Source organism: Mus musculus, chromosome 3, assembly GCF_000001635.26.
Source record: "Mus musculus strain C57BL/6J chromosome 3, GRCm38.p6 C57BL/6J".
NCBI classification, from domain to species: Eukaryota; Metazoa; Chordata; class Mammalia; order Rodentia; family Muridae; genus Mus; species Mus musculus.
In genome coordinates, this window is record NC_000069.6 from 63,695,858 (window position 1) to 63,709,838 (window position 13,981).

General features: G+C 40.3%; 1 protein-coding gene across 25 annotated transcripts in view; it reads right to left on the reverse strand.

Moving 5' to 3' along the window:
• Window positions 1-341: 341 nt before the first annotated feature.
• Window positions 342-13,981, reverse strand: part of Plch1 (phospholipase C, eta 1) — a 203,305-nt gene continuing 189,665 nt past the window's right edge. For 10 of the 25 annotated variants that reach the window (XM_006501533.4, XM_017319595.2, XM_006501535.4 and 7 more), the window contains 7 exons: window positions 13,664-13,788; window positions 11,860-11,944; window positions 8,660-8,806; window positions 8,277-8,356; window positions 6,707-6,766; window positions 5,927-6,281; window positions 342-3,623 (listed from right to left, as the gene is read on the reverse strand). In XM_006501533.4, the coding sequence (XP_006501596.1) occupies window positions 1,576-3,623; window positions 5,927-6,281; window positions 6,707-6,766; window positions 8,277-8,356; window positions 8,660-8,806; window positions 11,860-11,944; window positions 13,664-13,788 (2,900 nt within the window). In that variant the 3' untranslated portion in view covers window positions 342-1,575. Of the gene's footprint in view, window positions 3,624-3,922; window positions 3,951-5,926; window positions 6,282-6,706; window positions 6,767-8,276; window positions 8,357-8,659; window positions 8,807-11,859; window positions 11,945-13,663; window positions 13,789-13,981 lie in introns of all 25 variants that reach the window. The other 15 variants (XM_030252633.1, XM_017319596.2, XM_017319600.2 and 12 more) reach the window with 12 other exon arrangements.

The following is a 13,981-nucleotide window of genomic DNA, read 5'->3' on the forward strand; positions in this document are numbered from 1 at the left end:
CAAAACCCACATAGAGCAGCAAAACTGTGTAATTCTAGTTCCAAAAGATCCTCGGCCCTCTTCTGACCACTTCAGGCACTAGGCACATACATGCTATACATACATATAAGCAAAATATGTATGTGCATGTATATGTACATATATATAAAGTATATACAATACTTTAATATATATTTAAAACAAAAAATGAGTATATTATTCAACATAATGAAAAATTTCAGACACATAAACTGCTGCATAAAACCATCCCTGACAATAAAAGACCCCACTTTTGCTACAAACACATAGAAAGGAGGACATATCCTGGTCCCCCATTCAACAGTTATCACACACACTCCAGCTGTGGCTTTGTTTTTGTTTTATAAACAAAATCATCAAGTGTTCAAAAATCTGCTTTAATTATATTTTTATGAGGTCCAGGAAGAACATCATTGTAATTCATGGTACAAAAAGCAAATGACATCTGAACATGCAATAAAAAATGGATCCACAATGAAAATAATATATGTCGGTACTAAAATAGAGTTACTTGGTTCCCTAAAGGGAAAAGGCTTCTTTTAATTATCTATTCACTTGGATTATGAGAAAATACTTTTTTTCTTGATTGCTTTGGGGAAGTGTCTGTTTGTCCTACTTTGGGTTTTAAGTTTAATGTAAGTCTCTCACTATCTTTTCGTTGTTGCTGTTTTAAGACAGGGACTGAGTACATAGCTTTGATTGGCCTGGAGCTTACTATGTAGATCAGGCTGGCCTCAAACTCATCTGCTTCTACTGGGATTAAAGTCGGGAACCACCATCCCCAGCTGAACGTCTCTCATTCGGAAAGCCATTATTTTCAATCTATAATATTACATCATCCAAAAGAATGACAGATAGCTTGGCAACTGGATTCTTGTTACATACAAGGCCATTAGCAAAAATATGTAACAAAATTTCATGCAAAACAAACTAATTTGCCCTTATATACAGAAGTTCGCTTTCTTCCTCATAGTCCATTCTAAAAGGGACTTGGGGTTGGTGAGCTGCTATCCATCTTCATGGAATTCCTACTTTGGGTGGCATGTGGAAATCATAAAGGGCAATGTAACCACTTAAAACATCTCTTTTAAATGGATTATAAAACTGAATCTGAGTCTCTCAATTCAGAAGGAAAATGTAACTTCACATAAAGAATCCATCCCTTTATGGTTTTCAAAGTTTAATCTTAATGAGCTCAACACTTAGTGAGTAACGGTGACAGCCTCTGGGACTGTGATCGGAGGACATGGGGAAACACATTTTTTTGTGTGCAACATATGCACTCTATGACCCAAGCTGCTGAGAAGTTTCACATAAGGGCATGCACACATTTCATACTAACATAGTTTACAACACCTTGGGGGAAAGATCATGGATTCCTGGGAAAGGCCACAGAATCTATATACAAATGCATGAGGCAAAGGGAGACCAAAATACAAGTTTAAAAATACATTTGGAAATCATTTCAAAGCCCAGTATCATATTTCCTGACAATGGAAAAAAATCTAACATCTTCTAGAGTATCATGTAAACAATGAAAATGCAACTTTATATAATTCAAAGCCTCAAAAGAAAATAAATTTCGGGTTTATCTTCGCTGCTTGGCTCAGTCTGCAGAACTGAATTATCTGAACAAAACTGGTCCATGTAGCCATAGCGAAGGGCCGTGCACGCTCCCTCTGGGATGCCTCGACCCTCTAGGCCACCAGCTTTCATGTTCCTCAGGTAGCTTGCAATGTATGAGCCCGTGGAGTGACGGTTCACGGCCAGAGCAGGAGCGGGCGGTTTACTTCTAAGGACCACTCCTCCTCTGGTGCTCTGGGCCATAGCTTTTTGCTTGCCAGCTTCCTGCTTCTCCTTGGCACGGCTAGCAATGTTGCGCACTCTGCTCTGACTTCTAGACGACAACTTTCTGACTAATGCCCTGGGACACTGATTGACATCCTGCTTTGAGTAGAGCACTTGACAGCTGTCTTCTTGGTCAAAGGACACCAGCTTCCGGAGCTGTTCAGTCAGGGCGTCTAAAGGCTCTAATGACTTTGTCTTCATAGTCACGCTCTTGTCCCTAATGCCGTTTGTCACAAAGCTCCTACTAATACATTGATATTTGCTTTCAAAATTGCAGGCAATGTCCTCTGATGTTAAGTCCCCCAGACTTTTGGATTTGCATGGGCTTGGCAGTTTCAAAGCAGCCAAAGGAGCATGTGTTGATGGTGTAGGTGTAGGGGCATGCATATCTGGAGCCCTAGGCTGCTGGGGCTCACAGATTTGGTTCGTTTTTGCATCTGAACTTGAGAAATGGTTATACACAAAGCCAGCACCCTGATAGGTTAGATGAGAAATACTGTGATTTTTGACACCTGGAATATTGTTGAATATTTCAGAAGGGAGGAGAGTCTCTTTACAGTAGCCATTCCTCAAGCCCCTCTGAATGTGTTCCACCATCTCCTGGCTCTGCTGCAGTTTTAGTGGAGAAACAAGTTGACTTGGAGCTTCTTCCCTGTAGTCACAGGTTGTTAGAGATAGGTTTTCAGATTCTCCATCAATTTCCACAAGACTGCTTTCTGCAGAATTTATAGAGAGAGCAGGGTCTGCAATTATATCTTCTATGGCCAACTCCGTGGAGAGAGCAGGGCTGTTCATCACTTGACTATGGTCCTCTCCATGGGTGGGGCTTTTGGGAAATTGACCAGGAGAAGCATCAGGGAACCCAGGCAGGTTGCCTTCAATGACTCTTGTCTTGGCCTTATCTGAAGGGTCATCACCTGGCTTTGGTGTAGAGATGGGAGAACCAATCACTCCACAAGGAACTGCGTTATTTGCCAGTTTGGTGGTCTCAACACTAGAGAGCTTATTCAGCTCAGGAGATGAGCACAAGAAGGAGGCCTTCTGGTTCCCCTGGGAAAGACCATGCTTGAAGGGTGTTTGGAAAGGAGCACTTCCTGATGCCCCACTGGTGCTGAGATGAGAAACCACAGTAACGTTAGCCGGGTGGTTGCTTTCTTCAAACTGGCCAATCAGTGCCGAGATGGAACTTCCCGACTGATTCTCATTTGTTAAAGTCACGTCATCAATGAGATTGGAAATTTCAGTGTCCTGTAGAATGGCAGTTGAATGTAAATCAGGGATGTCAGAACAGAGCGCGGAGACGTCCGAGAGAGAAAAGGAGGTTGCAGCTCTGCCCTTGGCTCTGCTGCCTTCCAGGTTCTCTACCTCCAGAGAACTTTGAGAAAGAACGCTTCCGGACAGCATGCTTTTCTCTCCCAAGAAGCCCTCGGCATGCTCCTTCTCATTGGTTTTCATTCCATGCAGTCTCTCTTGCAGTCCCTTCGTTGCAGGATCCAGAGCCAAATGCTTCCTTGGAGAAAGGAATTTCGGGGGATTGTGGTTTTCCTGGCAATCATTTGTCATATTTGGTTTGATCCTCTCACTCTTTGCACCTCGTCCTCCACACTGTTCTGGGTTTGATACACTGGCAGTTGGCCCTTGGTTGGCATCTTTGTGGAGGAGCGCACTGGAGGAGGAGGATAACTTTTTGTTGAAATTTGAAAAATGTGGGTCTTTTCTAGTTGCGGCTCCCTTTCTTCTGTCATCCTTGTCTCCTGCTAAATAAACCAAACAGCATTTTAGGTCAAGGGTATCACTTTATGTAGGCCCTGGGACAGTCATGTTTGTCTTGACACAGACAAATGGAGAATGTAAATCTGAATTACATTGTGACAGAATATAATTATGGATAAGCAGAAGTTTGCAACACAGTGTCTGTGTGATGGATAAATGGTGAAATATATTTACAGGAACTTGGCTGAGCTTTCTTTTGAATGTCTATTACATCAGCTGAGGATGTAATATTCATTGTCCAGATAATGTCAATGAGTTACTATGCTTTCAAGGTGAGGATTACCTTGCGCTGCTTCCTATTCAGATCTGTACTACACAGAAGCATGGCAACAAAAACAGAACAAGACAGCTCTGTTAAACAGTGCACTGTGGTACCTGTAAACAAGACACTAGCAGCTTTCAAAGTTACACATGTATTAGCAACAGGCAAACCACAGAGGATAGAATTTTAACAAGACATTTTGGAAAACTGTTTACCTAACCAGTTAATTTCTAACACAATTGGAAGGTACAATATGTACACAAAACTATTCATATCTATCGGCTTAAAGTGAAAAGGTAGTCCGTCATCAATTCCAAGTCACTGCTGATATTTAATATTCTCTTGATAATATTTTTTTACTTCAGTACAAAAATATATGTTGCATTCTTCCCCCCTCCCCCTCCAAGGTGGTAGTAAGATGTTAAATAAGGAAAACTGTAAAACATACAATTCACAGCAGTCTAGAATACTGCATCCCTTTTGATGTGTGCTGAGACGATGCTCAGCATTTAATTATTTTTATCTGATTATTTGTCCTTTAACTCTTTCAAAGTTATAGTGTGTGGATAAAGAATTTTTCACAAAAATACTTCTTCACTAAAATTTTATTCATCAGCTAAAAAAAATTAAGTTTCCCAAATTGTAAACCATTAAATATTCCATGACATCATTTTCAGAGGCAGCTACTTTTGTAAAGACAGACTATTAAGAACTTTGTATTCTGATTTCTTCTCAATTGCTTTTTCTGTAATGTATCTGTGATCAGTGCAATGATTACGTATCATTCCATATTTGCTGCAAATTTAATGCATGTGATTAGTCCTTATATCTTTTTAAATGTAGGAAAGAACCATTTTCTTTCTTTTGCTTCCCAGTTCATGTCTTGGCTTAGCATCTTCTGCAGTTAGAAGACTACTTAGTATAGATCTCTACTGAACATAACTTTACTTTGCTGAAGCAGCTTTTTAAAATAAATTTAAAGCCACATATATCCTCTCTTCTCTGACACTATGCTCTACAAAACTTTGAACATTTTCCCAGTGTAGATAGACTCCAGGGCCATGCAAACTAGGAAATTTTCAAGCTTGGTTTCTCCCCTTCTAAAAACGTATTCAAGAACTACCTTTTCTTTTCTCACTAGAACACCTTACAATAAGAACCAATACAAGCAAAACAGCATTTGTGGAAAAACAAGTAGCTGAAGTAATGTTGTTCAGATAAAGTCTAATTTTGCTAAAATGCAAAAACAAGATATTATACTCTTCTTGTTTGAGATAACTCCAGAGCTAGTCAATAGACAAATAGTTTTGGAATAGGAAAAGGAGTCAGTGAAACAAATTAAAGAGCTCTTGGTCACTTTGTAAAGTGGTCAATGCTCATCAGCAACTTGCTCAAATGAGTCCTTCATAGTCCAAGTTAAGGAAAAAAGATGGCTCCTAAGTCCTATACTTGTAGAGCCTACAAGCAAACCATAACCTCCTCCTCTGCCACCATCCAGAGCAGGGAAGTGGGATCACGGTGCCTAAACCACATCCTAAGGAAGAAAAAAAATTCAAGTAGGACAGATGACGACTGGCTTTAACAGCGTCTGTTCAATATTAACACTTCCAACCACAAGAGTTCTTAATAGGGAAAAGTAATGCACCTGTATTCAATGCCAGAAAAGCCCATTCAACCCTGGGACAAACTCAGTACGATACCTCTGTAAACTCCTTGTTCTTGTTCTAACATCCTGCCTCTCCTCTCCCCACAGTATGGAGAAATAACAACCAACACTATTTATATTTTGTCGTTTCCTTCTCCCTCTCAGATTGGCATGCTCTAGGCCATTCTACCTAGTGTTCTCATTCCCCACGCATGGAAATGGCAAGGCTATTTTTCATTCTCTTACCCAAAGATTAAAATCTTCCTGCATAGAATTAACATTATTTTTTTTCAGACACTTTACTTGCACAATGGCAGGCAGCACTGTCATAATGGAAACAGGGACCAAACTGCAGCTTAGAGAATCTGAAAGCACCTTACCCAGACAGTTTTCTTTTCCATCCGTGTCTTTTGCTGCTTCAGATATGGGCAGCGACAAAGCCCCCAGAAGGCTCTTGTCAACAGGCATAGAGACAGGGCGTACTTGCAGACTCCGGGTGGTCCTCCTCAGGACACCATCTTGATCTCTTGAAGCCTCAGAGACAGAATCTTTTATCTCAACCATTTCTTGGAAGCCCACTTTGCTCTTTTTCCTGCCTTTGGCTGGAGCACTAGCTGTACGTCGCAGAATCCTATCTCCAATCGATCGCTTCCGAACATAATGCGAGTTGTTTTCTGAAGAAGCGTGCCTGGGATTCTTATTGAACAGCCCCTTCAGGCCTTGGAGCTGTCTGTTCTGAGGACACAAAAGGACCGACCACAAGTTAAGCACATGCTATCATAAGAAAAACTTGTGTTTGAAATGACAGCTCCATGAAGAATGACTATGCAGTGAAATTTTATCGCCATTGATTGAAGGATGTTCAAAATAAGAAAGCAACGCACAGTGGGTCCATACATGCACACATCTCATCAGCTTTATTATGGGAGGAATGCAGTCTTTCAATTTCATGGCCAACCTTTCCAGAACGTTCCTACTCAGAGATGATAAGATGGTGGAAAAGTTTCCATGGTAACAAACGCATAGGACTTTAGCAGCCTTGAAGCAGCAAATGTGTGTTTCATGGTAAGCAGTGGATGGAAAGATGTGAGGAGGCATGCCATCACAGTCATTTTAAAAGAACACACTATTGAGAGTGCAGGGCCATGCTGAGAAACTACCTTTGTAGCTCCTAGAAAGTGCAATATGGTATAACTGGGGTTGAGGATTAAAGGACTCCACTGCAGGGGAGAAAACAAAAACACAAGAGAACACAGTTTGGGCTCATTCAAATAGGCGGTACCAATAAACATAAAAGAAAAATGTGCATACCTGTATAAACCCTTCCTTCCATTTCTAATAATTTTCTTTTCTGTTCATCCCTTGTTCAACTCAATGCTGTCACTTTATGGTATGAGCATCCTAACTCATACATACGTTGAACATAATAAATGACTCAAAATAGGTCATTTATTTAGGAATGAAACAAAAATTATATAGAATATTTGTATTTTATTTCTTGGCTAAGTTTTAAAGAAATCCTGGTTTTCCGCCACCTTGATGAAAGTTAAAGATATTATATGGTTATACTGGACTTTCTAGAATCCAGGCATTATCTTCAAATCATTTATATATGTCTCTATTTAGGTTAACAGAAAGAGCCCGACAAGCTGTGTAAATTGGAACTCAAGTTTGAAAGGCTTTACCTTCAGCATATTCAGAAATACAAACCATTTGTTCCCTTCTGTTGACTGGGCTACACCTACACTCCCAGCTCAAGTCCCAGGTGGTGGTCACAAAGATACTGACATTAGCCAATGCTATGCCCTTTACTCCAAGGCAGGCAACTTTCAGAGAATAACAAGCTTATTTATGAGGCAGGTACTATTTTTACCTCACAGTTACACATGGAGAGCGAATTCAGAGAGAAGGCCAATACTCTGGAGAAGCTGAAGGCAGCACAGACCACACAGTAACAAGCAGCGTGGGGCAATCTGGGCACTGTTCCATTCTACAATCCCTCCAAGCCACACCTAGTCCTGAAACTCCATAACACTTGCATGACCAGAGGACCACCTGCTGGTGTGCAAAGCACCATCTCCCTCTACAGTGAAAGGAGAAAGAGCTAGCAGAACTAGACACCTGTTTGTGATCCTCTGTCTCCCCTCCCTGTGATTTCACTTTTCTGTTTTCCTCTCCCTCTCTCTCCCCACCTCCCTTATCTTCTTCCTTTCATCTTAACCCCCCTTCTATAGCCCTTTTCTGTTCCTCTCTCAATTTCTTCTGTAGGTACTTTCAAGTCTATTGATACTTTATTCATCGTTTTCAATTTCCAGTTGTTCCATATGAATGCTTCTTGCCTAGACACAGCTAGGATTATAGCTAGATTAACATAGGCCATTCAATAAACCTCTGAGATTCCACATTTCCTTCTGCAGAAAGTGCACCTTTTTTAGAATTACAATAAAACTCAAAATTTAATGGCCTTCATTCTTGCCATCTAAATGATCGTCTGAAAGTGTGACAGGCTTCTGAATTCTATTAAACGTAGAGAGCACCCCTAGGAGGAAGGAACAAACACACCCCTGAGTTGACAGAGGTACGGGTAGACATGGCTGGAAGGGCGCCTGAACTCACTGAGCTCCTGACAGAAAAAAAAATACTTTGTCAAATGTACATTCCTTTTATGGAATCAGTAACTTCCTTGAGGTCCATATTGTTGTTGTATGCCTATGATCTGATCTTTCTCACCTTTCCAAAGATCTCATTGATGGTTATGTGAACGAAAATAGATGCTTCTGTGAGTCCTTCCAGGTAGACATGCCGGTAGCCTGAAAAAGTGAAAAGAAATGGCTCCTTCAATTGAATTTCTATTTGGCTTTCTTTGCAGAAAGGGCAAGAGTATTATCTGTCTTAACTATCATCCTTCACATTTTATATACCATATTACATCACATGTCATATGTCATATAATGAATTTGATGAATGTCCTGTTTGCCCTGGGTCATGTATTAAATCTTCCACAAAGAAAAGCTTAACCTAGGATATGTTAGAACCTAGATACTCCTCCCCCACAGTAGAAAATAAAGAGACAGAACAGCCAATCTAGAGAGAGAAAGCTAGCTTATACTTACCGGGCACGAGGCTACTGAAGGTCACAGTCCTTTGTCCGACAAAGTCTCTTCCAATAGGATCATGATCCCACACAAGGAACCGAACCAAAGCTATTTCTGGCATGTGAACTGTAAAAGTTAGGGTTTCTTCCCACACAGGGTTAAATCCTAAGAGAAGTGGGAAAAAGAAAAATCAGAAAGAGCAAAGGGCTTAGCCGGAAATGATTTAGCAGCAATGTCTGTAGAGCAGACAGTGAAAATTGCCTGCAATGTTTATTAAACTCATGAAAATGCCTGAACCTCTCCAGGATGCCCCGCTGAAATAAAGCCTCTGAGTTTACCCCACTGTTAGAAAATAATTGGTAGAAAAATTGCCTGAAAATTATCACATCAATTCTATTAATCCCCAAAGCCCCATTGTATCAGGAAGCTTCTTAATAGTCATTAAAATGCTTCAATAAGCTTAAAAATTATAGTTGTATTCTAACAGTATTTTAGTAGAAATGTTACAGAAAGTTGCCTCCTGATAGGATTGTCTCTCTCAGCTACCAAAGGGTCTCCTCCTATTCATAAGGTGCCTTATAGCTTTCTATCCTCTGGTGTACATACAGTCCTCTTTAATTCCTACAGAGACACTTTAAGAGCAGCATGTCAAGGGCTTGTGGGTTTCCTTTGGTTTGATTTTTTTGGGGACAGGGTTTCATTCAGTAGTTCAAGTTTGCTTTGAACTCATGATCCTCCTAGCTCTACCTCCCATGCGCTGGGATTAGACAGGAGCCACCACACCTAGCTTGCTTTGTCTAAGTAAGAAAAACATTCATACTTTATCAAGTTTCAAACTAGAGTTTTTCAAATTTGTACAAACAACACATGCTTATACTTTTGAAAGTCCAAAAGTATTTGTAACTCACTATATAGTTTGGAGAATTGTTGCTCAAAGAAGTGTGTCTGACATTATAGAGTGAACAAGAGTCCCAACTTAGACTGTGCGCTACAGTGTAAGTGGCTTTCATGAAGCAAGAACTTTATTTCCACAGGTATTGAAAAATGAAAGAGAAGGCACATTCCTTCATTCAAAGACTGCTATAGTTTGATTGTGGTTTGTCCCCTAGTAATTATAAGTGGCAATCTTCACACCCATTGTGACTCTGTTATGGTGTAGAGCCAAGAGTAAGGCTGTCTTGCCATTGTGGTCCTACGCCAAGGAAACGTTGATGACTCCTTACTGAATGCTGCTGAGTTCTCACTAGAGCTGTTACAAAGCAAGTCTGTCTACCTCCAAGTTCCTCAGGTTTCTGGGTTGCATGTGATCGCTTACACATAGTCTTAACAGGATATCACTGGCCATGATCGGATTCAGTCAAGGCACCCTCACCAAAGGCAGTGCCATGTTGGTTAGACCTCCAGCCTCCAAAACCATGGGCTCTTTTTATAAATCTATTTCCTTCATAATGACTACCCTCAAGTACTACGAACATAAGGGAAAATGCGCAAAGGTTAAATACTACAGGACAAAAGGTATTTACTTCTTAGTAAAATTTTCTCCAGCAAAATAAGTACAAAAACTACTAAAAAGTTTACCACTCTGAAAGGTTCTTTTCTGAAAGAGGAAAATAAGTTCTATCAAACATACACACTCAGGAGGAGTCAACCACTTTCCTCTATAAAAAGCCTCAAGGTCATGAAATAATGGCAGACTGAACATCAGAGAGTCTCCCAGTGAACAAAGGAAACTCTCTTTTCTGTGACTTTGTAATGAGCTCTCAGTGACTTCTGCAACTAAGAAAGTAAGGAATAATTCCTTAAGTCCTGAGAAAATCCAACAGTAGAAGAACTTCTTGAAGAATGTTATATCCTAGGGCTGGAGAGATGGTTCAGAAGTTAAAAGTACTGGCTGTTCTTCCAGAGGTCCGGAGTTCAATTCCCAGTAACCATATAGTGGCTCACAACCATCTGTAATGGGATCTGATGCCCTCTTGTGGTGTGCAGGCATACATGCAGCAGAACTCTGTATACATGATAACTTTCTCTCTCTCTCTCTCTCTTTTTTTAAAGGATGTTATTTCTTCATAGGTTCACAGCACTTTTGAACAACTAACATTTCTTCAAGGTCTCCCTATGAGCCACTGATTTCTCTAATGTTCTGATAACCATGACTTCCAATTATTTTTAGAATATTCATTATTCTAAATAAAGAAAATATGTTTGGGATAATACCTGTCACATATATGACACACAAATATAAGTCTATAAGATTATCCAGAAAAATATGCTAGACTTGGGGAAAGGTGATGCCCTTTTTGCCACTGTTGAAATACTGGCCCCTCACCATATTTAAGAAATGAATGTGTCAGCACATTCAGGCCCAATCTTTAGCTATTTACATGCTCAAAAAGACAAACAATGATGGGAACAAAAGCCAGGAGGAATTAATTAAACACATGGACTTCACAAGCAAAAGCTTTAAGGAGACTTATTTATGAGAACACACACCTCACATAATAAGTAACACACTAGGAAGAATTTCCCTAGGTGAGTTCTGAGCCAAGGTCTTTAAGATGTCATGCACACCTTTCAATAGAAAGACTTAGAAAGAGTCCCAGGAGTCTTGATCACATAACATCATCAAAATAGACAATGTATCAATCCCAGTTCATCAGTTGTTAAGTTCAGTAGCTTTTGTTCTTGTCCATATTTGATTGTTGTTGTTGTTGCTTATTTGAGCATAAAAATAGCTAAAGATTGGGCCAGAATGCCCTGGCACATTCATTTCTTAAATATGGTGAGGGGCCAGTATTTCAGAGGTAGCAAGAAGGCATTACGTTTACCCAGTCTAGCATATTTTTCTGCATAACCTTTCTCTCTTAGTTGCAGACGTTACTGAGAGCTCATTACAAAGTAATCAGAAAAGACAACCTCCTTTGTTCACCAGAAGACTCTGATGTTCAGTCTGCCATTATTTCATGAGCCTAAAGCTTTTTATAGAGCAAAGTGGTTGACTCCTCCTGAGTGCCTATGTGTGTTAGTACTTACTTTCCTTTCTCAGAAAGGAACCAAAAACTTAGAAAGCGACTGACTTTTTATCAATGTGTTTATCATACATTCGGATGGCAGTTACAACTCAGCCGTCTTGCTGTGCTAAACACTACACTTGTCCCTGTCACTGCACACTGCAGCCGCAGCGCACACCCTCAAGGGGTGCACACTGACTGCCACCTTACCGTTGTCATCCACCACACGAGTTTGGTCCTTGCAACAGTCTACTGGCAGCCCAATAATTTCAACTTCAACGAAAGGGTCAATGATCTGTATTAAAAAAAAAAATAGAGGAAGTGCTATTGCCAGTGTTACCTGCGCTCACGTGTTAATTACTCTGAGAGTAAACTAGCCAAATGTTCACATTTCAGCAACACTTGACTTTTACTGCATGCTTAAAAAAAATTATATATATATATAGAAACAGGTGATTTAGATATATGAGTGAAGGATGGCATTAAAACATTAAATTCCCTTTGCTAATGCTACCGAAACTCTCACTCAAAGAACCTACAATTTCAGTTCAGGGAGCATACCCAACTAAAGTGAGAGGGCCACCCATGCTCAAAACCTCAGAGAAGTTGCAATCACAATGGTCAAACACTGGAAGCAACTTAAACGTCTACCATGAGGAGGAGGGCTACATCATGCCAATGCCATAAAATCAATTTGATTTTGGAGAATTATTTTGTATCACAGAAGGCTAAAGAAAAATAGCAAAAAAAGTTGCATGTGATTCAGTTGAAAAAGAAAAAAATAAGACAATTTAAGGATACTATGAAAAAATTGGATTATAGCTGTTATATTAGACAATATTGCATTTTGCTATAGTTTTATAGGAGAATGCCTTTGTTCTTAATCAACAAAGTGCAATAGTCACAAATGACTGCAAAGGAAAGAAAACATATAACCCCCAACATACTTATAAGATATGTATATATGGGGGCATAGCATAGTACGTGTTAAAAAATTTACTGATTGAGTTAGTGAATTGAGGAGAAACATTCATTACTCTTGGAACTTTATAGGGGCTAAAGACTTCTTAAAATGAAAAGCTTTACAGACATAGGAAATGTATGTTCCTTTCTTCAGACATAAAGAAGTAAGCATAAACTTTCTGGCTATACCAATTAACAGTTCCTGCTGTTGAACACTGGGCAGAAGGTCAAAGCAGGAAAGAAAAACAGTGATGAGCCCGTAGAAGGAGGTACAGCAGACATGGAGGCAATGACCCTGTCCGATGCTTTCCTGTCTGAGAAGTAGGGCACTGTGCTATCTGTTAATATGTGCAGAGAGATTGGAGAGAGCCAATATGAAGAATGTGATGAGGCCAGAAAGGTGAAGTGTGTGTATTTTAGTACTACACAGCACAGCACTACATACAGGTCAGATGAAGTATTCACAGTGGTTTGGACATGCAAAGCTGTGTGGTTCCAACCATGAGATCCAGATGTGAATGTAGAGTAGGTGAGAGTGTAGAGAAGGTGAAGCGATGGGTCAGCCCTGAGAGTAGCACATTGAGACACTGCTGACCATGGGGGAAACAAAAGCTACTCTACCCTTCAACAAGGGGACAGAACTGGTGAGAGTGGCATGACATGTGACCACAAAGCATGAAGCAAAAGAGTAGGCAGCAGTGAGGAAGACTGCTGGACATGTGGGATTCGGAAGTATGCTTTTGGCCATGTTTTTGTCACTAATGACCTTAGCCTTTGTTCTTTACATTCTGACGATAGTACTCTTGAACTGTGCACTAGGATCACGCCCTCAAGCCTATAGTAATATATAGAGACAAGAACTCTGTGTGACTGACAGAAAACCAGCTCCAGTCTGATTAGTGGAGGTCAGTGCTCACTAATAAACTCTCCCACCCCCAAACATCTATACACACAACACACAGAGGCACACATACTACTAAAGACACTGAGACGATTGCTTAAACACGAAGAATCTCATACTTAACTAGTTGGGCAGTCGGGCGTAGCTTACCTCGCCTCGGTCTCCAAACATAGAGTCAGGAGGTTTGGGGAGTTGCTGTCCACTGATCACTTTCAGTATGAGCTGTTTTTTGGGGTTGGCAGGAAGTGGGTCACCAGAGAAAGGGTTGAAAGTACCTAGGCCAAGGAAAACAGAGGTCAGTAGCATAGGAACACATATACAATTATACACAGGCATATACATAACCATACAAGTACCCACACTCAGCTTAGGTTTGTCAAACAGAGGACCAAGCATATCAGTTATCACAGGGCTTGATAGAACAAAGAAATTCCCATGTAACCATCAATAACACTTTCTGCAGAAGCA